This window comes from Columba livia, chromosome 3 (genome assembly GCF_036013475.1).
Source record: "Columba livia isolate bColLiv1 breed racing homer chromosome 3, bColLiv1.pat.W.v2, whole genome shotgun sequence".
Classification (NCBI taxonomy): Eukaryota; Metazoa; Chordata; class Aves; order Columbiformes; family Columbidae; genus Columba; species Columba livia.
Genome location: NC_088604.1, coordinates 20,163,108 through 20,188,875, shown reverse-complemented (window position 1 = coordinate 20,188,875; position 25,768 = coordinate 20,163,108). Strand labels below are relative to the sequence as shown.

The window sequence follows — 25,768 nt, the reverse complement described above, 5'->3', positions numbered from 1 at the left end:
CATCTCAGTTGTAGAAAAGAGACCAAACGGTTTTTCAGCAAATATAAGATGAGCCCAGTCCTTGCTTAGCATCTCCCAATAAATACCATGTCCTCAAATTCCACTAAAGTCAATGGGAATCAGGGGTGTTCAATGAGTCTCAGGAGGTATTGAACACTTCATACAACATGGCCCTACACGTACAGATGTAGACACGTTGAACAGGGGTGTGGTAATATAAACACACCATCACCATGATAATCCCATAAATTAAAAGGCATCTAAAGGTAACCTTTGGTCTGTTCTTTTTTTATTTTTTTTTTCTTTTGTATTGAATTATGGTCAAGGCAGCACCTTAACTGTTTCCACAATGGAATGAGACCAGTGAAGTGGAATGCACATAAGAAAGAAATTGCTATTGATCTCAGCCCAGGCCATACCATGCCTTGCATAGCAAATGGTTTCCATTACCTTACTATCTTAAGAAAATTAATGTGCAGTCACTGCCCCTATCTTATGTTATTGGTCATTCTGATACTGTTCAATTTCTATCATGCAATTCTACATTTTAGATGGAAGAGGCTTCATCAATAACTGTCATTTGATGATAATTTTATAAATCATGATGCTACCTACCCAATCCAATGTGTAAAATATGCACTTCATAGCTGATTGACTACCTACTACATAAAACCCCAATCTCCAATATAGTTTGCAATGCAATTCCCTTTATTGTTTTTTAATTATTACTATGAAATATATTAAAAACTTGAGAAAAATCTTTGCCTCTTTCAACATGATCTCTTATTTAAATGTTTTGTTTCCCTGAAAAGTTATATTTTAACTTAGCCAAATGATATTCACTGAAATACTGTACATATTTCTAAGACTGCAGAATGAATGATTTTATTTTATTTTATAATCGCAGCATGATGCTATCTTGCAATCATGCCACAGTACAACAATGCAAATAAAGTCCCCATTTTGTGGAATTTGTAACTTCATTTCCGAAATCTATGCAAAACTTAACATATCAGCTCACACTTTCTCATGACATAACATACGGTATATAGAAATATTACCTTTACCATAATATGGCTTTTTGACATGGCCGTCACTGGGTTTAGGCTTCCTGTCATCTCCAGAAAGGTGTCTTGGAGACTGTTCCTCATATGATCTCATATTATCCCTCCTTCCAGCTTCCACTGCCATTTTTTCTCTCATGGCTTTTGCTCTCTCAGTTTCCAAAGCAATTGCTTTCTCAAGCAGGGTTAAGTTACCTTTTGTCATATCAAACACTTCTTCAGACCTATCTGAAGTAATAGAGGTGGTATCATCGTCTCTTTCATGACAACCATCCTCCTTTGCACAGCTAGAAAAAGTCCTAGATCTGGGGCTCAACTGCTCTTCAAGCCTCATTAGGTTCATCATATCAGAGTAATTCCGGTCTGGTGTTCTTCCTTGGAAGTCATCTTCTTGCCTGACATGCTGGCGAGTGTTCATGTTTTGCTGTTGATTTCTTTCCTGTGGGTTTGTCTCACTGAGTTTCCTAGCCAGATCAAAACACTGGTTCCTTAAGCACTCCAAACTGCTGAGACACACCTCTTCATCACTCTCCTCCACCATTTTTTCCGTAAGTCCATTGTTCACAGGCTTCCCTAGCATTACAAAGTTCATATTCCTATTATCTTGCTGTGAAGTATTGTCTGCATAATTTCTGTCATTAATGTTTTCTGAAAGCACTACACCATGTCCTTGTGCTAATAACTTAAGGGAGTCCACTGTTTCCCTAACAACATCACTGTCTAAATCTAAACTCAGCTCACTTTTCCGACCAATATTTTCATTTTTGTCACTATCATCTTCCAGACTATTAGATGTATTGCTGTTCATTTCTGATTCTGTCCTGGCTCTGTATGCTGCATCCTCTGCAATTTTGCCAAGATTTAACAATGACTTGGCCACCAGTTCATCGTAATTATCATACTCATCATTATTGTTATCGTCTTTTTCTGTGTCTTGCATTATTCGAGTATTGTGACAATTCATTTGATGGTCTTCTGCATAAAAAACAGAAACAAAGAAACAAAGAAAGAAAGAAAAAGGAAAAGAAAAGAAAAAAGTGGCTACAATTGGAACTGTTGTTGCAATCACACGGACAGAAAATAAACTGCATGTCAAATATTGTTAATCATACAGTAATTCTATAACACTAAGGCCCATGTGAAGTGAATTTCTCTTTAGTCCATAAGGCTATTTCTGTTTATTTGTTATTCAGATGAATTTCTTTCCCAGCACTGATAAGAAAAAGGTAATCAAAATGCTAATTAGTTCTACTGCTAAATATTATGGCATAAATACTTATGTTTCTCTTTTCACTTCTATATTTACAGTTTTATGTGGTTTATTACAATCTTATTACTGATATGACATAATTGCTGTGGTTTCCAACTTTTCTCACTCCTGTAGATATGGTAGGTGGCAAAGGAGTGAGTGCTACTGGATTTATTCTCTTACTGATGAATGTCATTCACCAAAAGAGAAAGAATACACACCAAGCAGAAAAATGTCACTTTTTTAGCATCATACACACCATTAACACTAGATAACCAATAATTATACGCAAAGATCAAAATGGCATTTTACTTAGTGGATTCATCAGCAGAAATCAAAATGTCTCAGTTTAACTATGCAAACTGTGGAGAGGTAAGAATTTCAAGAGAGTTGTTACATCAAAGGAAGATAGAAGCAATTATATGCACAATATAATTTTAAGTAAATAGGCCAGCCCAAATTATATGGTGGTAGATGTAGGATAGGGCTCTTATCTACTGTCCTGTGTATTGTAACATACTGGTGCAGAGTTACCACATTTTACTTAGCTTTGTTTTAGTTACTGTTGAGTAACAGAGGGATAAGTGAATAAGATGGAGCCAACACGAGGCCCTGAGGATGAGATTCATCTTACCTAACTTTAGACATGAACAAGGCAGACATCTATGTCCGAGTAAGATATTTGATGTTCCCACCCTTAGCCAGTAAGAGAAGCAGACACTTTAAGGATACAGTCCACCTGATCTAGTTAAGATATATTCTTGAGAATAAAATTAATAACTACTAGAAGTACCTGTTTCTCTTAATTGACAACAAAGGAACTCAGAGTAGATGTCTACTTTAAAGATATCTGTATTTGGTCAGATTAATTTCATCCAGAGAGCATCTTCTTATATCTCATGTTGACTCAGAAGTTATGTCATTCTTAGACCCATTCTTAAAACAGACATACATTCATCATTATTTACTCATGAACATCTCATAAATTATATTTTGGTAATTGGCTACTCAAGCAATATTTACATGTTTTGAATCACAACTGGAAAAGAAAGTTCCTAAATCTGTCATTAAATTGATATGCTAGGCCAGTTTTTCAGCTGGTGCAAATGGAAATAAACCAGTAGAGCTAGGACAATTAACACCTGCTCAAGAGCTAGTCCATCAAATAGTAACTTTTCAGCTCAGATGTTCTTTCAACACTGGTACACCTAAATAAGCAGCACTTTCTAAAATGTGACTTCTATGTTTTGGCTTAAACAAAGCGCGAAATTTCTGGTAGTAGGTGGCTTGTACACTAACATTTTGATCACAAGAAATAATTTTTGATAAAAATATTTTTTTTCGTCAATGGACAAAATAGTGAATCAGAGTTTTAAAAACAAAGCTCAACAGCACAATAATTAATATTTCAGCCACAAGATAGTATTCCTCTACACAGTGGTTAGGGATCCTGGGATGATAGTAGGCTGTAGTTAAGCAGCAGAACTGGTAGATGACTAGGCTACATCTATGGAAAGAAAATGTTTCAATCATAACATGTATACAGTATATATTATCTACCTGGGTACAGTGTGAAGATGATTAATAGGGAAGGATGTATGGTATTTTTACATGACAAGATATTCCAATTCAATAGTGGGTTACCTGTTCATCATCAAAGGTGGTTTTATTTTAGTTGCTCTTGTTCTCAAGACAATCATAATTCATATTTAAATTTCAGTCCCTCAACACCAGAGTATCAGATTTTCAGTGTAAAATTAAGGGATGCCATTTACAGTTCCTGTTTGAAAAATTTCCATCTTGAATGACTACATAGAAGAAGGATAATTAGTTTGTACTATTTAAAAAGTAAATGTTTAAATACACTAATAATAATTTTCTAAAGTGAAACATACAAACAAATCCCACTTTAAATATTAAGGATAAAACTTGATGCCAAGAAGACTGTTCAATACAAACTGCTGCCTTTATAGGGTGCTTGTTGTAACTATGTCTGATGGGCAGTCGGATGTAGCAGAAGGAACATCAGAGTAATTAAAGAAGCAGTGAGCTATAGCTCCAAGATTGCCAGTTCCTTCAAGTTTAGGATGAGATATCTACAAACACTGCTCCACATCTAGCTCTAACAGGATACTGAAATAAAGAGTAGGAAAAAAAATCTATTTTCTCAAGCCATCCAGAGAACTGTCCAGGTAGTCAGTGACTATTTTGGGTCAGCTTTTGTATGTGAAAAGTTTAAGGCTTTGGTTTGAAAAAAGAGGTTTTGTGTTTCTTTTTATACGAATGAGAATCATGTAAATGATCACCAATGGGAGGAATATGTTATACTTTGCCTGCACTACAGTGAAAAGTCAAAATATGAATCACGTACTATGTGAGTGAAGACATGTAAATTCCTTTTGAGTAGGTGAAGCTGGGTGAAAGCTGTAACTATAATATTTATTTATTCTGTTTGTTTGGTTATATCCTTTTCAGTTCTCCTGCTCCTTCAATCCTAAAAAGAAGAAAAAAAGGTGGTGGGGGAGAAAAAGTGTAAAGCATGAATCCTAGATGAGAGGGGCAGCAAAACAAAATACTTCAGTCAAGTTTAATTGCTCCTTTTTTAATTTTTAGCCTTTTCTTGCATCTCCTTTCTTTAACAACCATTTCTTACCCCCATGCACCAGTTGATTTTAATGAAAGGGATATTTGTGTATACCATGTCATCTCCTCAATAACAGCTTGTTGGATTCTGAGCCTGCTCTGGTGAAGCACCTGTGTCACCTGTTAATTAAACTGAAATTTTACGTACTGAATTACTTTGTGTTAAGGGTCTTCTAGAAAGTATGTTAGCCTAGTAGCTCTACATGAACCTAAGTGCATTTTCTTTGATTCACCTCTGTAAAATCTAATCTTGCTTTCATTTTGCATTTCTATGATTGCTAAGATTTAATCTTTAACTTGGTAACTTCACTGTGCCATTTAATGACTGTTAAATGAATGCAAAGTGTACAGGACTATAACACCTACTTTACCCCTTACATAAATTTTGTAACCATTGACCCAAATTACAGTTTTCTATTGGGCAAAGAGGCTGAGTTTGTCTCAAAAGAAACAAGTTAGCCTTTTTAGGTGAAGAACAGACAAACTTAGAATATATCCTTTTCCTGGTAGCTTTAGAATTGTATGGACAAGGAATACATAGCACAGTTTAGAAAGAATATCAGATTATTTTGGCCCTCATCTGCACAATACTACGACATTTGATCGCAAATTTTGTTCTTTTTATCTCCCAGCAGATATAATACATGAAAGGAGGGAAATTATTGTGAAGAGTATGTGGAATAGTTATAAAGAACTGGAAGCTTTTAGCCATCTCAACAGAAGTGCATTCTTGTATTGCACTATAAAAAGTGAATAATTTGATTTCTTATTGTATCTTTCATCCAAGGATCTCAAAGCACTTTACAAACATTGTTTTAAAAAGCCTCACAACACCCCTGTGAGGTAGGTATTTTAATGTCATTTTACAGATGGGAAATTGAGACACAGAGAAGTTGAGTGACTCTTGCCATGTCATATCGGGAGTCACTGGCGAATGACTACAGCCTCTACATCGTTGATTGTTTCCTCTCTTTGTTCCTATCACATCCATATTGAAACATTTTTTGGCACAAGAAATGGCTTGCCGTTTTTCATGTAGGGAGTCATGCAAAACAGCACCTTCTTTTTGGAAAGGAAAATACACAGAATTTAGTTTGAGAGATTCTGCAGAGAGAGGCAATGATACTTCAGCGATTGCAGTGACATTCCTACCAAAGGCCAAAGACTTCAGACTTTCAAAATCGGTGGTTTGTGTATCAAATCACTCACTTTCTCCCAAACACAGGAAAACATTATGGCTAACACGCTAAACCTATATGTGGTCATACAGATGGATAGTTTCATTATCCAGGCAGCATTGCCTGTTTTAAAACACTTCACTGCTCTTGCTACTGCCCTTGTCAGTCCCTGAGTGCTCAGCATGTGATACTAGTGCATCACCATTTTTCTCCTTCTAAACTGTAAAGGGAGGTGCATGCATACATCTCCACATTACAATCTGGTCTATGAGAAATATTTAGCAAGACAATGTTGGCAAAAATGAATCCCAAATCTTAGAAAGTTGGAGGAATGCATGGGGCAGGGGATTGTTTGTACATTGCCTTCCACTCTGGGAAAATCTTACAAGTGAGGAAACTGAAGAGATGGAAAAATCGGCTCTCAACAACTTCTCCAGTCCACAATGAAGAAATGGAGCACCCATGTACCTCTCCAAGGGCCTAAGCAAGGTCTCTAAAAGTCTATAACACTCCTGCTGACATGGGATTTGGATCAGAGCCCAGGCCTTCAAATATGCCTATTTCAGGGATGCACTGGAGTTAACCATGTGCATTTCTTTCTTCATCCATGCCAAAGTGCTTGGAGTTCTTTTATACTGCAAGCACTCTAAGTAAAGACCCAAGCAGTTTGTCTTCACAGTAGTCGAGTGTTTATAGACCTTATACTACCTAATGAAAGCCAAAAGAAAAAGTTAATTGTTCACCTATTTATTCGATGCACTTTAATTATCCCATTATATCTATTTTTTTTTTCACTCTTTCCCCTCAGCCTGCTACACCTACTTATTACAGTTATAATACTGGGATTTACTGTTTAGAGTCTCCTACAATAATTACAGTATTCAACTAATAACCAATGCTCAAAGTAAAATAAGAGTAGAAGTCATTAAGCATGGCAAGGAAAGTCTGAGCTAAAGAACATGGCACTTCACAGTAGGATTCAGTATTATAAAGTAGGAGTGAGGACCACAGAGCAAACCCATACAGACTTTAAAATGTTGTACATAATTTGCTGGCTTGCTGTGTCTTTTCTTACCATGTTTTTTTCCCTGTTACATTCTGATCTTTTCATTTTCTATGGGTTCAACCTTTTATCTGGTTTTGCTCACTGGAAAATTAAGTACTAATTTGCTTTTTCCCCCCTCTAAGAACTAAAAGCGATCCTAACAGATCCGAACTTCTTTCCTGTTGTGGAGTGATTACTGACATGTAAAGCATTCCTTCTTTTTTTTCTTTTTTTTTTTTTTTTCAATTAAAATATTTTAAATAGAAACTATGAATATTAATAAATTATTTTGTCATAGCATTTTTGAAGATTTACTTTTATGTACAAATTGGTGTATTCTCATCTAAATGCACAGGTGTTTGTATACAGTCAATACTCTGAAATACTCTTTTTTCTTTGCTTATGCCATCCTTACAACCTGTTATTATGCCTCTGCCTACATCAGATTTGTATGAACAGCAACATGATCTACAAATACTCACATAAAATATTGCTAGAATATAGATGTTCTTACTTGGGTTATTCCTATTAACATTATAGAATCAGGCAGGAATTTGGACAAAGAGAGAACACAACAGATAATCCAGAAGAATGGTGAAACAACGCATTTTAAAAAATTAGGTCATTTGTTATTCATCCATGTTTTTGCACCCTAAGTCCCTATGAACTACCTGTATCAGTACAGTTTTGGAAAGGCATCTGAAGATATCTGACAACTCCTTTGGCAAGATCATGACTGTGGTAATTTTGCTTCAAGTGACAAGACTGAAACAGCTGCTTAAAAATTACCTACATTCTGGCTCAGGCCAATATGCTCCATTTAAGATTTTGTCTTTTCACCTCAAGGTGCTGCTTGGCTTTCTTTAATCTTAGAGCATCTCCCATGCCATCTTACATTGCACTCCTGCCAAGGAATCACGGGGTAGCTGAGGGTGGAAGGGACTTCTGGAGACTATCTAGTCAAAACCTCGCTCAAAAAAGGGCCAGCTTAGAGCAGATTCTCAGGGCCCTGTCCTGTCAGTCCAGTTTTTAGTATCTTCCAGGATGGAGATACCACAGCATCTCTGGGAAATCTGTTCCAGCATTTGACCACCATTGAGGTGAAAAATTCCATCCTCATTTCTAAATGGTATTTCTCTTGTTACAACTTGTGTCTGTTGCCTCTTACTCTGTCACTGAACACCTTCATTTTCTCTCTGCTCTCCACACACATAGCTGAAGACAGGAATAGGATCTCCCCTTAGCATTCTCCTCCTCACAGAGAAAAAACCTTTTTTTTCCAGTCTCTCTTTGTACATCATGTGCTCTAGCTCTTTAATCATCTTGGTTATTCACCACTGGACTCCAGTATTTCAATGCTTTATTTTACTGATGAGCCCCAAACTGGATCTAGTGCTCCACATACAATAGGGTAAGTGCTGAATAAAGAGGAATAATCACTTTTCACAGCCTTCTGGTTACAATCTCCCTTCTTTTCATCCTGACAGACAAACATTCTTTCAAAAAAGTCAAAAGGTAATGAATATGCTGGGGATTTTTTTTCTACCACAGAGAGAGCAGAAAATACTTTTCGGTTACCTGCAGGCATCCCTTCAAGTAGATAAGGTCCTGGTTGGTATGAAGCTAGCTTGTTTGGTTTGTAGTATCTGCAGTACTTGGCATATGTTTAGGTTTAAGAAAGAATTCGCTGAGATTTTCTGTAATTAGCAGTGGATATGCTGGGTCTGCAAGGGCGGTACAGTTTAGGCAGCCATCCCCATGTGGTCCATGCTTCCTGGAGAATTAGGCTCAGGCAGCCCTTAAGTGTTTTAACCTGACTTCCTTCTGTCTGGGCAGATAATGAGATGGCTTTAGCTGAGGATGGGTATTCATTTCATCCTACTTTTTCTCCCCAGGAAGTCTACATGAGGGAGGGGAGATATTCTGTCTCATAGCCTTACAGTGACTCACTGGAGTATGGCAGTTCCTTGCTTTCTCTCAGGTTTCCACAGCTCAGCAGGGCAGCAGGCAATGAGGAATGCAAAGCTGTTCTCCAGATATGGAGATACAGCAGGGAGACAGCAGGGGAGCACAGGACCAGCTGCAGTGATGGGAGAACACCCACTCAGACAGCTCTTGATACAGCACATCTCATGGGGCTACTCCGAATGGTGTTCAGGAGACAGTGACCCCTACCTATACTCTTCTTCTTGATCATTGCTGTCCAAAGGACGCAGCCTGAAGAACACATTTTTGCTTCATTAACTAACATTTTCTTTCTCACATACAAATCTCTGAACAAGACAGGTTGGAAACTGTTGCTATAGGGATTCATAATCCTTTCTCACTGGTTTTGTTTCAGTTCACATCTCTGACTCAATGCAGATGCCCATATTGAACATGTCTCCAAATGAACTAGACATCTAGACTGCATTTATAGGCAGTGGACAATAATATGCATCCTGGGATGTGACTTGTCTCATCCCAAGATAGGTATCTAAAGTAGATTGGCTGAATTATTCCCTAAAAGTGACTACTTCTCTTGATTGGTTATAAGTGATATTGAGGGTATGAACCCTATCCCAATTTCTTTTACTCAGAACTTTCAAATTGCTCCTTGCTGAAATTCAACAATATCTTTAGTATGACACAGTAGGAATCATAGGCCAGAGGGAATGAAGGAGCTACCCAAAGGGAGTTACCTTTAGGTTGCAGACAGAGCAAAAGTTATATGGGGAAATATGGTTGTGGATGGGGTAGTGTAGATGCTTTGAATGTGATGGATGCTTGTGATTGCATGCATTACATGGAGTGAGTTATAGCTTATTGGATGAGTCTGATCTCCATTAGAAGTGTAATTACTTATTTTTGGTTGTGTTCGATTATCAAAGGAAGCTTGTTTGTACTTTGATAATAATCTGACCTGGCTGGCCGAGGGGACAGAGGCAGACATCACTGCCATTCTAGAGGATGAGAGAACTGCTAAATATAATATCCATGAAATTTCTTCTTCTTGTCTCTCCTTCTACCCCATCAAAGAGTTCTGCATCAAGGGGTCTGGAAGGACAAAGACTTCAATGTGCACAACTGCCAGTTTTCATCTGAAATGTAAAGCTTTTAATTATAATTTTTCTTATCTCCTCATCCAGCTTCTTCATCTGAATTTCCCTCATTTCCCACCTTTTCATGAGAAAGTAAATACAAAGGGTGCTTTGCCTCTGGTTATAGCCATTATAGTATAAGCTACTGAGGGACAAAACACCAGACCAAGCAGTGGCATGTGATTATTCACACTGCTAAATGCTTAGTAAAGCCCTGGCATGATTTTGACTTGAGTGACTCGTCATCCTTCCAACAATGTCCAGATACGGTGCAGAGGTGCTGGTGAGGGACCACTCCCAAGAAGGAGTTTGAATGTGATGGTCCTATTTTGGAAGGCAAAAGCTCAGCTGTATGGACTCAAGTCATGCAACCGTTGAATTCAACATTAAATGGGTGGACAATAGCATGATTCATTCACTCACATGGATACAGTCTTTGATTTCTGTGATTGAAGAGATGGGGAACAGGCACGAGAAACTGTAAGTTTGGATTGATGGAAAGAACTCTGTTAACAGTAGCTTTAAAAAAATGAGTAAGGCAAATGGGAACCTCTTCTTTTAACCATGCTACTCCAGTCAGTCAACAACACGTTTACAGTGGACCTCAAAAAACAGAAAATGGTGACTCAGTGGTGCAGCTATCTCCTAGCTAGCTAGAAAGATTCTTTATTATCTTGTGTTTATTTGCCATCTACACTACGTGTACAAGGCCTAGGAGATTGGAAATGTCTAAGATGGAGATTAGAGTACCAGAGAGCTATGGTAACAGACGTAAACCACCTTTTTCTGTGACTATGGCATCTGCAAAGGCATTTCCACTGAGGTTGTTCCAACTACCTGTCCACCTAAAGAACACACAGTGTCACCTTTTTAGAAATTGTCATCTCCTCCTTTCTATGAGTGATTTCCCAGTGCTTTTCAGATCTGCACTGAGACATCTGTCCTGAGGATGAAAGCTTGTATCTAATAAAAGGAAAACTTTTGCTGGACAAAGGTAACCACCTACATATTTACATACACATTTGTATGTATTTCCAACTGAAGACACACCTGTCAGCTATTGTGACAGTGGCTTCGTAGCCACCCTCACAGCACCTAAATTGACTATAGCAGCACAAGCTCCGTGCATTACATCTCTGCTGAAACTCTTACTCTGTCTCAGAGAAACAACAAAGTGGATCAGTCAAACAAATAACCACAGAAGTCAGTTTTCCAAGATACATGCACACACATAGATACAGAGATAATCTTACACTGTACAAAACTAAAACCTGAGTCTCAGTCTGGTCTTAGGATGATTCAGCTCAGAACTTGTTTTGCCGCAGTTCACTGGCAAATGTAATATACACGAGATAAAGTCAGTACCCCTACTTCTCCCTGAAATCATTTTTGTTTTTATTTCTTTTCTTCAAGTATTTATCAGGTGATTCATACCGAAATCATCCTAAAATATTGTTCACTTACAATTGCACTTTGTATGATTACTTGAGGCTCTAGTCTCATTAACTTAAGTTTCTGCACACTGAATTACCTGAGCTACTTAAGAGGCAATGGAATTAACCTATTCAACATGAACTTTTCCCTGGTGCTGTTTTGTGTTTTATGACATCAAAATTAATTTATCAAATGGAACTGCATCGAATCTTTTCCTAAACCTCAGATAAACTGTGCAAATTATTTCCATGCTACCTGTCTTCTCAGCGAAGTGCAATATGCAGATTTCAAGCAAAACACACATTTGCCAAATATTTGTATTATTCCTTTAATGAACACATTGCTATTACTTTTAGTTATGCACTTCTAAATAGTAATTTTGGCTCATCACTCATATCTTCTCCACAGATCATGTCAGGTTTAATAATCCTGGTCTTCCATATTATAAAAAGATTCAGAGAGTGAACACTTACTGGTGAGGTTTTCAAAAGTGCTCTGCATCTGTATAGTTCTGATTCTACTAATGACAATTATACAAAATTCCATCAGTATGGTATAAAGACACAGTAAGTTACATCAAATCATGAAGTGTAGGAAAGTGCTCCCATATTAGGGAGGGAAAAATATAGCAACAGAAAATAAATGTACTGTGTCGCATCAGCTGTGTGTGTGGATATTTTCTCTAGCCATGATCATCAGCAATACTGCAAAATTACCCTTCTTTCTTAATGCCTTTTTACTGTTATTTTAAAGATTCTGCATAATGCAGATTCTAGACTGCAGCTTTCACATCTTTATGTCTTTCTACATTCTTTCATTCTTTTTTTTTTTTTTTTTCCTGCTTAAATCCTGTACTCCCTTTTACACTTGGAACTTAATTGTTTCCATTTCTGTGTCAGAAGGCCCTCTGGCCATCAAGACAAATTTGTTCTAAAACTCATACTCATCTTTGGTGGGCATTTTGATATGAAGCACTTCAACAAAATCTTATTAATAGTAGTAGCAATATCTACATCACTTTCAGATTGGGTTTCTCATGTGGCATGTTGTACAGAAAGGAACAGTCACATTTCTATTACTCTTGGTGATACAACTACATCTATGCTCATTTGTGGCTTAAAACTGGGAGATGTCTAAACTCTAACAATGACCAACTGTTCAAGGCTCTGCTTCTATGTGCACCAAAACAGCTCCAGCCTCAAGAAGTTCTCCACCTATCTGCCATGTAAGTCTCAAGAGATTCTAGGCCTGGGGTTGTCCTGGTTTTGTTTCAGATTAAGTGAATTTTCTTCATAGTATAGAATCATAGGATCATAGGATCACAGAATCATAGAATCATAGAATCATTTTGGCTGGAAGAGACCTCAGGATCATGGAGTCCAACCATAACCTAACCTAACTCTAGAACTAAACCATGTCCCTAAGACCCTTGTCTATACATCTTTTAAACACCTCCAAGGGTGGTGACTCCACCACTCCCCTGGGCAGCCTGACAATCCTTTCCGTGAAGAATTTTTTTCCTAATATCTAATCTAAACCTCACCTGGCACATCTTGAGGCCATCTCCTCTTGACCTACCACTTGCTACTTGGGAGAAGAGGCCAACACCCTCCATGCTACAACCTCCTTTCAGGTAGTTGCAGACAGCGATAAGGTCTCTCCTCAGGCTCATGTTCTCCAAGCTAAACAACCCCAGTTCCCTCAACCACTCCTCATAAGACTTGTGCTCCAGGTCCCTCAGCAACTTTGTTGCCCTTCTCTGAACTTTCTCTGGTATTTCAATTTCTTTCTTATGATGAGGGGCCCAAAACTGAACACAGGATTCAAGGTGGGGCTTCACCAGTGCTGAGTACAGTGGCACAATCACTTCTCTAGTCCTCCTGGCCACAACATTCCTGATACAAGCCGGGATGCTGTTGGTCATTTTGGCCACCTGGGCACACTGCTGGCTCATGTTCAGCCAGCTCTCAATCAACACCCCTAGATCCCTCTCTGCCAGGTAGCCACTCTTCCCCAAGTCTGCAGCACTGCCTGGGGTTGTTGTGACTCAAGTGCAGAACTCAGCACTTGGCCTTGTTGAACCTCATACAACTGGCCTCAGCCCAACGATCCAGCTGGTCCAGATCCCTCTGTTTGGCCCTTCAGCAGATCAACACTCCCACCCAATTTGATGTCATCTGTGAACTCACTAAAGATGCACTCCATCCTCTCATCCAGATCGTTGATGAAGAGATTTAACAGAACTGGCCCCAATACTGAGCCCTGGGGAACACCACTTGTGACCGGCTGCCAACAGGATTTGGCTCTGTTCACCACAACTACTTGGGCCCAGCCCTCCAGCCAGTTCTTCATCCATTGCAGAGTACACCCATCCAGGCCATGAGCTGCCAGCTTCTTCAGGAGAATGCTGTGGGATATGGTGTCAAAGGCCTTCCTGAATCTAAGTACACAACATCCATAGCCTTTCCCTCATCTACTAGTTGGGTCATCTTGTCATAGTAAGAGATCAGCTTGGTCAAACAAGACTTGCCTTTCATAAACCCATGTTGACTGGGCCTGATAATATGGTTCTCTTGTATGTGCTGTGTGATGTCACTCAAGATCATCTGCTCCATGACCTTGCCCAGCACCGAGGTTAAACTGACAGGTCAGTAGTTCCCCAGATTGTCCTTCTGACCCTTCCTGTAGATGGGCATCACATTAGCCAACTTCCAGTCAACCAGGACATCCCCAGTTAGCCAAGATTGCTGGTAGATAATGGAAAGTGATTTAGTGATCACCTCCGCCACCTCCCTCAGCACCCTTGGGTGTATTGCATCTGGCCCCACAGACTTGTGAGTGTCCAAGTGGTGTAGCAGGTCGCTAACCATTTCCCCTTGGATTATTGGGGCTTCATTCTGCTTCCCATCCCTGTCTTCTGGCTCAGGGGCCTGGGTGCCTAGAGTATAACTGTTCTGACTATTAAAGACTGAGGCAAAGAAGGCATTTAGGACCTCAGCCTTTCCCTCATCTTCTGTCACTATGTTTCTGCCCTCATCCATCAGGGGATGGAAATTCTCCTTAGTCCTCCTTTTGTTGCTGATATGTTTATAGAAACATTTCTTGTTGCCTTTCACAGCGGTGGCCAGACTCAGCTCTAGTTGGGCTTTGGTCCTTCTGATTTTCTCCCTGCATAACCTCACAGAGTTCTTGTATTCCTCTTGAGTGACCTGTCCCTCCTTCCAAAGGTTATAAATTCTCTTTTTATTCCAAAATTCCAGCTGCACCTCTCTACTCAGCCAGGCCGGCCTTCTTCCCCGTTGGCTCGCCTTCCAGCACACAGGGACAGCCTGTGCCTCTAAGATTATGTTCTTGAAGGCAGACCAGCCTTCCTGGCCTCTTCTGTCCTTCAGGACTGTCTCCCAAACGACTCTGCCAACCAACCTTCTGAACAGGTCAAAGTCTGCCCTTTGGAAGTCCAAAGCAGCAGTTCTGCTGACCACCCTTCTAACTTCTCCAAGAGTAGAAAACTCCATCATGCCATGATCACTATGCCCAAGGTGACCTCCAACCAACACGTTGCCCACGAGTCCTTCTCTATTTACAAACAACAGATCCAGCGGGGCTTATTCCCTGGTAGGCTCACTGACCAGCTGCGTTAGGAAGTTGTCTTCCATGCATTGCAGGAGACTCCTAGACTGCTTCCTCTCTGCTGTGTTGTGCTTCCAGCAGACATCTGGTAGGTTGAAGTCCCTCATAAGAACAAGGGCTAGCGACTGGTAGACTTATCCCGGCTGCCTGCAGAACATTTCATCTGCCACTTCATTCTGGTTGGGTGGTCTGTAACAGAATCCCATCAGGATGCCCCCCTTGTTGCCCATCCCCTTGATTCTCACCCATAGACACTCGACCTTATCATCACCCTCCTCAAGTTCCAGACAATCAAAACCCTCCCTAACATACATGGCTACCCCACCTCCCCTCCTTCCTTGCCTATCCCTTCTGAAGAGTTTATAGCCATACATTGCAGCGCTCCAGTTATGGGAGTCATCCCACCATGTTTCTGTGATGGCAATTAAATAATAGTTTTTCTGCCTCACAAGGGCTTCCAGCTCCTCCAGTTTGTTGTCCACGCTGCGCACATTCATATAGATGCACTTCAGCTGAGCCATTGATTCCACTGGGACAGCAAACCAAAGGGCTTTGTTAGCACTACCCTCAGATGCCAGCATGTCTCCCTTGGGTGTGCCTCTGCCACATCTGGTTTCCTCACCTGGTAGCTGATATAGTGCTCTGTTTTGGATTTAAGAGGAGAGTGATGTTGATAACACAGTGATGCTTCAGTTGTTGCTAAGCAGTCAAGGACTTTTCAGCTGCTCATACTGGCCAGCAAGAAGGTGGGGAGTGGACAAAAGGTTGGGAGGAGATACAGCTGGGACAGCTGACCTCAACTGACCTAAGGAATATTCCATACCATAGGACATCATGCTCAGTATATAAAGCTGGGGGAAGAAGAAGGAAGGGGAGGATGTTCAGAGTCATGGTGTTTGTCTTCCCAAGTCACCATTACACATTATGGAGCCCTGCTTTCCTGGGGATGGCTGAACACCTGCCTGACAACGGGAAGCAGTGAATGAATTCCTTGTTCTGCTTTGCTTGTGTGTGCAGTCTTTGCTTTACCTCTTAAACTGTCTTTATCTCAGCATACAAGTTTTCCAGCTTCTGCTTTCTGATTCTCTCCTGCATCCCACGTGAACAACATGGGTGGTTACATACATAAGTTCCCAGAGAGACCAAATCCAATAAGTATGCTCTAATATACGCCTGAAAGAAAATGGATTCCCACAAACTGTTGCTTTGACTGTCTTGCTTTAATTAATAGTCAAGAGAAGAACTGCCTGTTTCATTCTTCATCTCTCCTGTTCACCACTACCTGCCCATTTCCCAGGTAAAATACATTGTTTAGTAGGTCACTTGCTAAAGAATTGGAAGACTGAGAGCAAAAACTCTTCCAGTTTGAGTAGTTTCAATACCACATCTCCCATAAAAGTTTGCTAGTCACCACAATAAAAACTAGACTGGACACAAGCTACACTAGGAAGCAGAAAACACAAGAGTAGCATATATCTATACATTTTTTTCATGCTATTTGGGTCATGCAAAAATATACTGCTTTTATTGTACATATTATACAAGGGCAGTAGTAGTGTCTGATCCCTGCTCCCTTGACTGATTTTGTAACCTAATACTATGCAGTCAATTCATAAGATGGTTTGAGCATCCTTGGAGCAAAGACAGGAACCCAGCATGTCCCACTTTCCCAGAAGAACGACCCCCTTTGGTCTACTGCAGTTCTTCATTGTTTTTCCCTATGGTGTGACAGAGCTTCAGCAGACTGCCTAAGAGCATTGCTTATGCAAAGCAGTCTCCAATCGAGCTACTAACCCTCTGTGTAAGGAAAGAAGGAAATGTGGCATTAAACTCCTGCACCACCTCTAACACTCAACTCAGGTACCTGAGTTACAGATAGGGGCAGAATTTCCATTTCATTATATTCTGAAACATTTCTCCTGCTCTATCAAATGTAGGAGGATCCTTGGCTCCCAAGAAAGCGTTTCAGTTTCTATTCAGTTAAAAGTTGCCCTTTCTGGCTGTATTTTCAGAGAAGGGCATCCACAGACTGCTCTCATTAGGTAATAAGGAAACTATAATATAAACATTAGTATACTTTCCGTAAGTCCAACTCCAGCCCTATTCTTAATGGTCTGGTAATAATTATCTGTCATTTTGTATTTCTACTGTTACTTTTCAAAATATATTTTGCACATAATGATCTAAGGGCAAAGTTTTATTCAACATATTGCAATAGAAAAATAAAGAATTTTTAACTTTCCATTGCATGCCAGCCTTTAAAGTTGAACGATGTCTTCATTAGTGAAGATGATAAGAGGACAATCTTCTGTAGAGACTTCAGTCCAGTGCTTTACAGGGTATTCAAGAAACTGTTTAGCAAATGCATGTTGTTTATATAGAACTTCTATGATAAGCTGACACAGTTGGTGAAAGAATAGATTTGATACAATAAAAAACAGAAGAAAAACAGTTGCATAGCATGCCTTAAAAGTGTACATGGTAAGTAAGGAATCTCACCATGTATGCTTTGGAAAATGCAAAGACATAGCCCCAGCCTGACACGGGCCTGGGCAACTTTGTCAACACTCCTGTATTTGATGACTGGAAGTATTCATGTCACACAGACCTTTTCCTTCTTACCATCAGTAATGCGTATCTATGGAGCACAAGGAAGAAAGTAATGGCTTGTTTGTTTGCTTTTGTAATTGTGAAGTCAGCTCTTCTGCGGAGTCCCTTTAGTGTCACAGCAATGCTATTACTTACTCTTCCTAGTAATAGCATAGCCTGCAAAATTAAGTTTTGGGATGACAAAACTATCATATTGATGAGTTCACCTAATAAACTCCCATGAAGTCTAGAGCTGTCAATCTTGTTAACTTGCAAAACCTTCTCCTACAGAGCCACCACAAATTTTTGCTAAAACAGTAATGTTTACCATACAGACCATGTATCTGCCATGGGTTACTCAGAAAAAAAAAAACACTAAAAATCCCAACTGTGGTATTATGGATACCTGACACGCTTAACGTTAGTGACTGACTATTTTCAGTACTTTCTGCATGAAGCTTTTTTGTGTCAAATAATTCTGAGGATTTCAACAACAGCGACCAAAAACAGCTTGAGTCCATAACTCCTTGAGGAGGTTTCTTTCCTAACATTAGTTCTCTTTGTCAACTAATAAATTACGTGGCCTTCCTTGCTGTCCATCTTCCTAATTGTCACTCCCACAGTCTGCTCTCCAAAAATACCTGTAGAATACATTAATTCACAGATGGGAAAGTATCTCCTATGGTATAAAAGGACTATTCCATGTGTAGTACAGGTGACAAAAGAACAGAACTGAACTGTTCCAAGACCTGTAAAATGAGGAGGAAATGCTTCCACAATAAAAATTATATATATATATATAATTACTATATACATATATGTTCATTATATATCAATGCTTTTGTTTCAAAAGAATGCTTCGTTAGTGTTGTTGTTTATATATTTCAGTTAAACAAAATTTCAGTGACTTGAGGCATTTGCCAGGACTGCAAATTTGATTCATGAAGATAGATATGGATCAGAAGAAATAATCAATGCAGTCTGGAATTTTATTTCATTTTATGATCTCCTGAAGGAACTGTAACAGTGGAAAATTAACTCCTACGGCTCCCAAATAAGGTTCTCTGTTTTTCAGGGTGAAAAGCTGCTATTCGTGTTCATTCTTTAGGACAAATACATTAAGCCTGAGGGGAATTTTAATTAATAGGGTGATCAGAATTTGTCCTTAGAGCTGTACTCTAAAGACAAGAGGAAAACCAAAAACTTCTAACACTGACCAAGCAAAACTCATTTTTAAGAATCATGACATGTATAGTGTCAAGAAGGATTCATACAGAGTTTGTGGTGTCTGTGTAAGCTGCAGTACAGTGTGGACAACATAATCTTTGAAGTAGCACTGTGAAAGGTAAAGGAATTAAAAGAGAGAACATGAAGAGTTCAGTTTTGCACAACCTGTGAATATGTTTCCAAAACTGCCATATCCCAGGTGAGAGTTTCTACAACAACATCAGCATTATGTTTGTAAATAAGGATGCAAAGAGCTGCTATATCACTGAGTTCACTATTGGTTCTTTAAAGCACTATAACACACAAGTAACCAGCTTCTTGGCACAGTTGTGCCGAAGCCAGAACATTGGGAACTAACTGTTTACAGTCTGAGTGAAAATGTGAACATAGTTTTAAGGCTACAGCACTTTTGCTCTGAATATCTTCTCATTCTATGTTACTACAGAAAGAATGAATTTTACTATATGATCTTGCCAGACAACAAATGAAAGAGACAAAATCAAGGATCCACTCAGAATTTATCTACAGACAGAAGGATGCCATGGAAACACAGAAAAGGCAACCTCTGTGCAGCCTCTTCTTGAGGACCACAATCAGCAAGAACCCAAAGCAGCACTGCTGAGATATGCAGTTCCTTTCCAGACCTACTGCTCTGGCAAGACTAGAGAAAGACTCAGTCACACATAAGCCCTGAAACGTTTCGCTATTACAATGGGCCCCAAAATCTCATGTTCAGCTAACACTGAAGGAAAGGATTAGTGAATTAAAAATACAAGCAAGCAACTCTACACTATGTAAAAGAGATTCAGGATGAAGTAGCATTAAAATCAGATGTGGTGCTGAATGTGCTCTGTGATGCTCTTACTAAAGCCTCCAGGTCAGACCTGGAACTCCTTACGCGTTTCAGTGTCCTCTACAGAATTTCTGCTTACGTCAACAGAAGTTGTATATGGCAGAGAACTATAATCTGTCTCATCAGAATAATTTATTTACACTGCATAAAACTATAATTGAATCATTTGCTCTTGAAGGATCAGATATTTTACATTATCACTTAAGGCCTTCTATTTGTACGAAAGGAACTAAATATGCAAACCTCAACATCAGAAGGATACTCAAGTATTATACATTCCTACCTTTAAACACAGAAGTTAAAGTGAAGAGGGTTACTAATTGCTTAAAATTACACCAAAGTTTCTACATGCAGACTGCAAGGTTTACTGAGCCGCTGAATTTAACATTAACATAGAAAGAAGTATTTTAAAATAGCTCTTCAAGGGGAGGAAAAGTTAGGTATGACACATGCAACATCACCGCACGTAAATGTAATTCTATTGGCATAAAGTTACTCTTGATTTGTCCTGATCTAAACAAGCTCAGTATCAGGCCCAATGTCACTTCAGAGAATTCAAAAATAATGTTTAAATAATGCTTTTAACAAATTACACTGTCTCTGAGCAGCAAACAGAAAACACCGTAAGCATGGGACACCAAACTAACACCACAGTCATGTCTGACCAACCCACCAACAAATCAAACCACAAACATGTAACAACTATAATAAATAGACCTGAACTTTTTTTCCACAAGAACTAGAGGTATCCAGAGGGTATATCCTGGCTGGCCGTTTCCCCATCCTACTCCACAACCCTGAGGTTTTCAACTCTGAACTACTTGTTCCAAATATTTTAATCACATTATTTCTAACAAAAATTTTCAGAGAAAATGTTTAGTTGGAATGTCTCTATGTAGAATAATATCACAAGCTCAATAGCAGAACGTGCTGCAATCCATGCTTGTGCCTTCAGTGCAGAAAGAAGGTATCAGTACAAGTTCTGATGCTGTGGTTTGACACAACCACTCCCAGAGTTGAGCATTTAGTAACTAGATCAGAAATGCAGCTTTTCTTATCCAGAGGAAATCAATAAAATGGCCAGGATAAATGTCTTCCAGCTGCAACTCTACTTTATTCTATTTTTCATATTGTTATTGGTGAGATACTCTAAGCACAGGATATCTCTTTTACGAAGGAGGTGAAACAATACAGCGAGAGAGTTTACTAGCAAAGGGTTGAGATCTGCTTCACCTTATGAAGCTGTCAGGTATATATTTAGTCTTCTTTGGCCCTGGAAAATGCACTTTTCTCCACATACATTGTCTTAACCAGTGAAATTATGCTTTCTGGCGTCTTAATTTAAAGCTTTATTTTTCTTCTAGTAGGTGTTTTGCCTGCAAGTTACATGTAAATCTAGCTCTCTGCTCTTATTAATACTGAACACTTACTGTGTTCACCAAATAGATGACCACTTCCCTGCTAATAGTTTGAATAAATGAATATGACTGTGATCATTAGGCTGGACAGGTGACCTTGCTAATACAGATCTGTCATCTTTATTTTATGAAGATGTAGAGTGTCTTCAGAGGCAAGCACAGTTGGGAAGCTGTGTGCCACCACCATCTCCCCAACACGTCCACTTCTTTCATCATTAGATTGGTGTTTGTGGCTCCTCTTGCTTAGAGGACAGAACTGCTTCAGAAGCAACCCAGTGAGGGGATCAGGAAGATAGCAGAGGGCACTAACAATCTTAACAGAGCTCATAGGTGGTTTTCATATTGTGAGGGCCCATGGGTCTGTGTTGAGCTCATGCAGGTGAAGGAAAAACCCAAACATATTACCATTTTTTTTTTAAAACAATCCAACAATTAAAATAAATTTGAAAACAGATAGAACATCTATCTCTACACCTATGTGCTAGATTTATTTTTAAAAACTGTATTATGTCTCCTTTTAATATACACTGCTATCTATGTTTTACAATCATTTTTGCAGTATATTCCACATGAAAAATTAGGTGCAGAACCACTTCTGGCATATTGTATATGCCAACTACCCTGAGTTTATTAGAGAACGTAAGGGAGTGTCTAAAATATTTATACATGCTAACAATTCACCTCTTGGGAAACAGCAATAATTTTTGTAGCATCATTTGCGAAATGCATTTGATTGATGTATCAAATTTCTCAGGTCTAGAATCAGCCTGACTCCTCCAGCCCCTGGCAGATTATGAAACAGGCGGAGCACAAGCCATCTTGAATGACCTCATGTGATATGGGCTAAACGATGCTGTAGAAGAGCTGTTCCAGGAGCTCCTCCAATGGAGCTTGCTTTCTATAACAGAACAGCTTTGTGAAACAGTCTTTGGGACACAACTACCTGAAGCAAGCCCTTCTCAGGAGAAAGTAGTTCAGTTTGCCTTGCAAATCAAATGCACCCTTCAGATTTCAATGCAAAGGTTCTTGGCAGTTGCCATCTAAGAGATGGGGCACTCCAAAAGCAGCCTTTTCTATCACTCCTTCCCATTTGTATTGCATTTTACAGGTTAGGTTATTGTAACACAGATCATCTATCTTCTCTTTCTTTCTGGGATATAGGGGAAATTGGAAAGATCCACCTTTTCTTTAGTGGTGGTGCTGAACACAAGGTCTTCTCAAGTCTATTCATAGACTGATGGATGGATATTTGTTCTTCAGAGAGATTCAGTAGATTTACTGGAAATTTAAAGAGGATATGACACCCATTGCTGGGGATTTTTAAGCATTAATTTTGGTTCAATGTATTGTATACAGAAATACGAGTGCACAATTGGGGACTCATCTAAAAAAAGCTTGGTGGGTTTTATTATTTTAAATGGGTATTTTGAGACTTTTAAGAATTTTTCTTTAGGATACACCAGTATTTTCCAAGTCCTTTAGTTTATCAATGACAAGGCTAGAAAGGTGTGATTTTCAAAAAGGCTGAGATGATTTCAGTGAAAGTCCAAGTATTTTCAGTAAGAACTGTATACTTATATTACCTGTATATTACCTGTCCTCTGAGAATTCCATACAAAATTAACTTTATTTCCACAAAAAGTATGGGCAACGAGATGCCAGTGAGGTACTTGAGTTTCCCGGGACGTAGTGTTTTCTGACAGAAAAATGAATTTGGGCTAAGAAACAGTAAAATACATTACCTGTCTCCTCTCTCCCCTTCCCCACCAACTGCTGCCTCCATAGTCCTACACTTCCTGTTGGAATTCTTCTGTCTTATGATTTTAGCTGTTTTGTACACCTAGACTATAGTTATTCATGGAAATTTTCTGAACTGCTATTATCTACAGCACAGATGACAGAAACTTTTATGAGAACTGTGCAGGCATCCTCGTGTTCAGTGGATAATTCTGCATTTCATTGCGAAGGACAGGAACACTAAGACACATTCAGGCTTCCTGCTAAGGTGCCTTAAAAGGTGGATGGTGTTTTACTACAAAATCTGCATTGTAGTGAGCAAGCAATTGAGACAAGTAAATTCAGAACTGACAGACTTAATTTTCCCATATGGTCAATAGATAAAGGCAAGTGCCATATTCAGACCATGTAGTTTTAGAACCACTGACTTTGATTGCACTTTGTTTCCCTGGAAAATCAACAGTCCAAATTCCACCAAAGCTGCTTACGTGATGAGCGGAACAAAGTGAAATGCCAGGACCTCTATCATAATCAATAGGAAGTAAACTATCTAAAAAAAGTCTGATTTATTGACCAGCTTCTAAACCTCAGCAAGAACAAACTATTACCACTCTCCACTCCTCGGTATATACATAAGGAACTGCTCATTAATTACTACAACTCTTTCTTGTAAATCACCTGTACTCTACCTGGGATTGTTGCATAGTGTTTACTGTGTTTATTCTCATATTATCTCAAAATATTTTTCTTAAGAAATTCTATTATCAGTTTTCCCATTTTATGAGGTTATTTTCTTAATGACTAAGATTTTACATAGAACATATATATATTTATTCATGTACATATGCATCGTGGATGGAATAACATGGGATCCTAAGAAAAACTCGACCTGTGTGAGTTTTAATTCCATGTAATATGCAGAGCAGCTAATACAGGTACTTCTGTAGAGTTTTTGCAGTTCTTAACCACAGCCTACTATATATGGAAGGAAAGCAGTCAAAAAGCAATGTCAGCCTCTGTAGATTGATTAGGACTACTAATTGCATCTGTAACTTTGTTGGAATAATTAAACCACTGTGTATCATTATGATAGTAAAAGAAAAGTGAATATCAAGCCTGCTGGCTTGCCAGAAGCAATTTTCTTGAGCTTTGCTTATTTTGTTTTCTTTTTATCATTTTTGATAGTGTAGATTCGAAGTTTTTAATGTCAGCTGAAATCACAGCAGAAGTCGCACCATAACCTAAGCACCAAGAAGCTCAGTCACCATTATCTCCTGAAGAAACTGCTAGACATCCTGTGCTTGCCCATCAGGACAGCAACAGCAGTTGCACATCAGCCTCATCTAACACAGCTTCTCTTCCAGGGTCTGAAACAGCAGAGTTCCCTGTCAAAGGACACAGCTTCCCTGGTACATCAAACTCATGTACCTTTTAAGATTGGCCATTTATGCTCTACCGATTTTGCTGGCAAATTTAAGCAATTGAGGAAATGCTACAGGTTCAGATATCTGAGAAAATGTTATAGCCACCCAGCTGGCCACCATCTTGCCCAAATGGAAAGAATACTTCCAAAGTCTTTCTATGAGATTTAAGATCTGACCTTACAGAATGCTGAAACAAAAGTCACACAACTTTCATACCTGGTTCCTAAGAGGAATCCAACTGAGGAGTGCTGAAAGCTTTTCTTATATTTTTATTGGTTAGAAAGGTGAATCTACCCAACCAAAAACGTGTTCCCTGGAAATGGGAACAAAATACTTTTTAGATAGCTCATTAATTTTTGCACGATTCTTTCATTTCACCCCAGTGCATTATGATGTCTGTCATCAGCATATGGACTCGTAAATGGACACTTATTACATATTTTGAAAATACTGATTATATAGAGTCCAATATCCCAAAGGTGAATAAGTTAATCATATTGCTACTATATTAATTTGGTTACTACCAGTGACCTCTATGTCTAAATGGCATTTATGCCATGGTATGATAAACAAAATCTATGAATTTTAGAAGGACTTTATCTATGTAAACCTCTCACTCTCTGTTTTTTCAATAGAATCAACTAAAGTACACGCATTCAAATCTCAGAGAACCAAAGTATATTGTAATAGTTCATTCTGAATAGTTTCTTGGGGTAGGGGAGAGTATGGGCCAAAATTTCCAAAGGGAAGAAGCCCGTTTTTGCTCACAAATATTATCTTCAAACTTGTAACAGCATTTATGTGGGCAACCATTGACATTATATAAGCAGATCCAGCAAATACACTTGCAAATGATCAGTACAGGCACCCAGCTGTAGTTGCTGCTTTGTTTGTACCTTCGTGAATATTCTCCTGGTAACTGCCTGTATTAATCCATTACTAGGATTATATTTTGTGCAAGCATTTTTAGCACAAGCACACTTCCACCCTCCTTGTTTGAAATGTGAGTGCTGGTGTATTAAAAAATATTTGGAAGACAGACTTATTAAAATAAATGTTAAGAGAACACAGTGGGGTATATTTTCAGTGTGGAGCAGAGAGATTTAACTGCATGACTTCCATTAGCTTTAATGAGAATCACACAGCTAAATCCTCACACACCACACTAGAAGATTAACCCAGAAAACACACATTGTT

At 38.9% G+C, this 25,768-nt stretch overlaps 1 protein-coding gene across 27 annotated transcripts in view; it reads right to left on the bottom strand.

Annotated features, from left to right (window-relative positions):
• Nucleotides 1-25,768, bottom strand: part of MYT1L (myelin transcription factor 1 like) — a 313,684-nt gene that overhangs the window by 83,074 nt on the left and 204,842 nt on the right. For 15 of the 27 annotated variants that reach the window (XM_021293590.2, XM_021293592.2, XM_021293594.2 and 12 more), the window contains one exon: nucleotides 1,062-2,039. The exons of 2 other annotated variants lie outside the window; for them this stretch is intronic. In XM_021293590.2, coding sequence (XP_021149265.1) covers nucleotides 1,062-2,039 — 978 coding nt within the window. Of the gene's footprint in view, nucleotides 1-1,061; nucleotides 2,040-24,787; nucleotides 24,811-25,768 lie in introns of those variants that run through there. 10 more of the 27 variants (XM_021293593.2, XM_065055998.1, XM_021293596.2 and 7 more) reach the window with 2 other exon arrangements.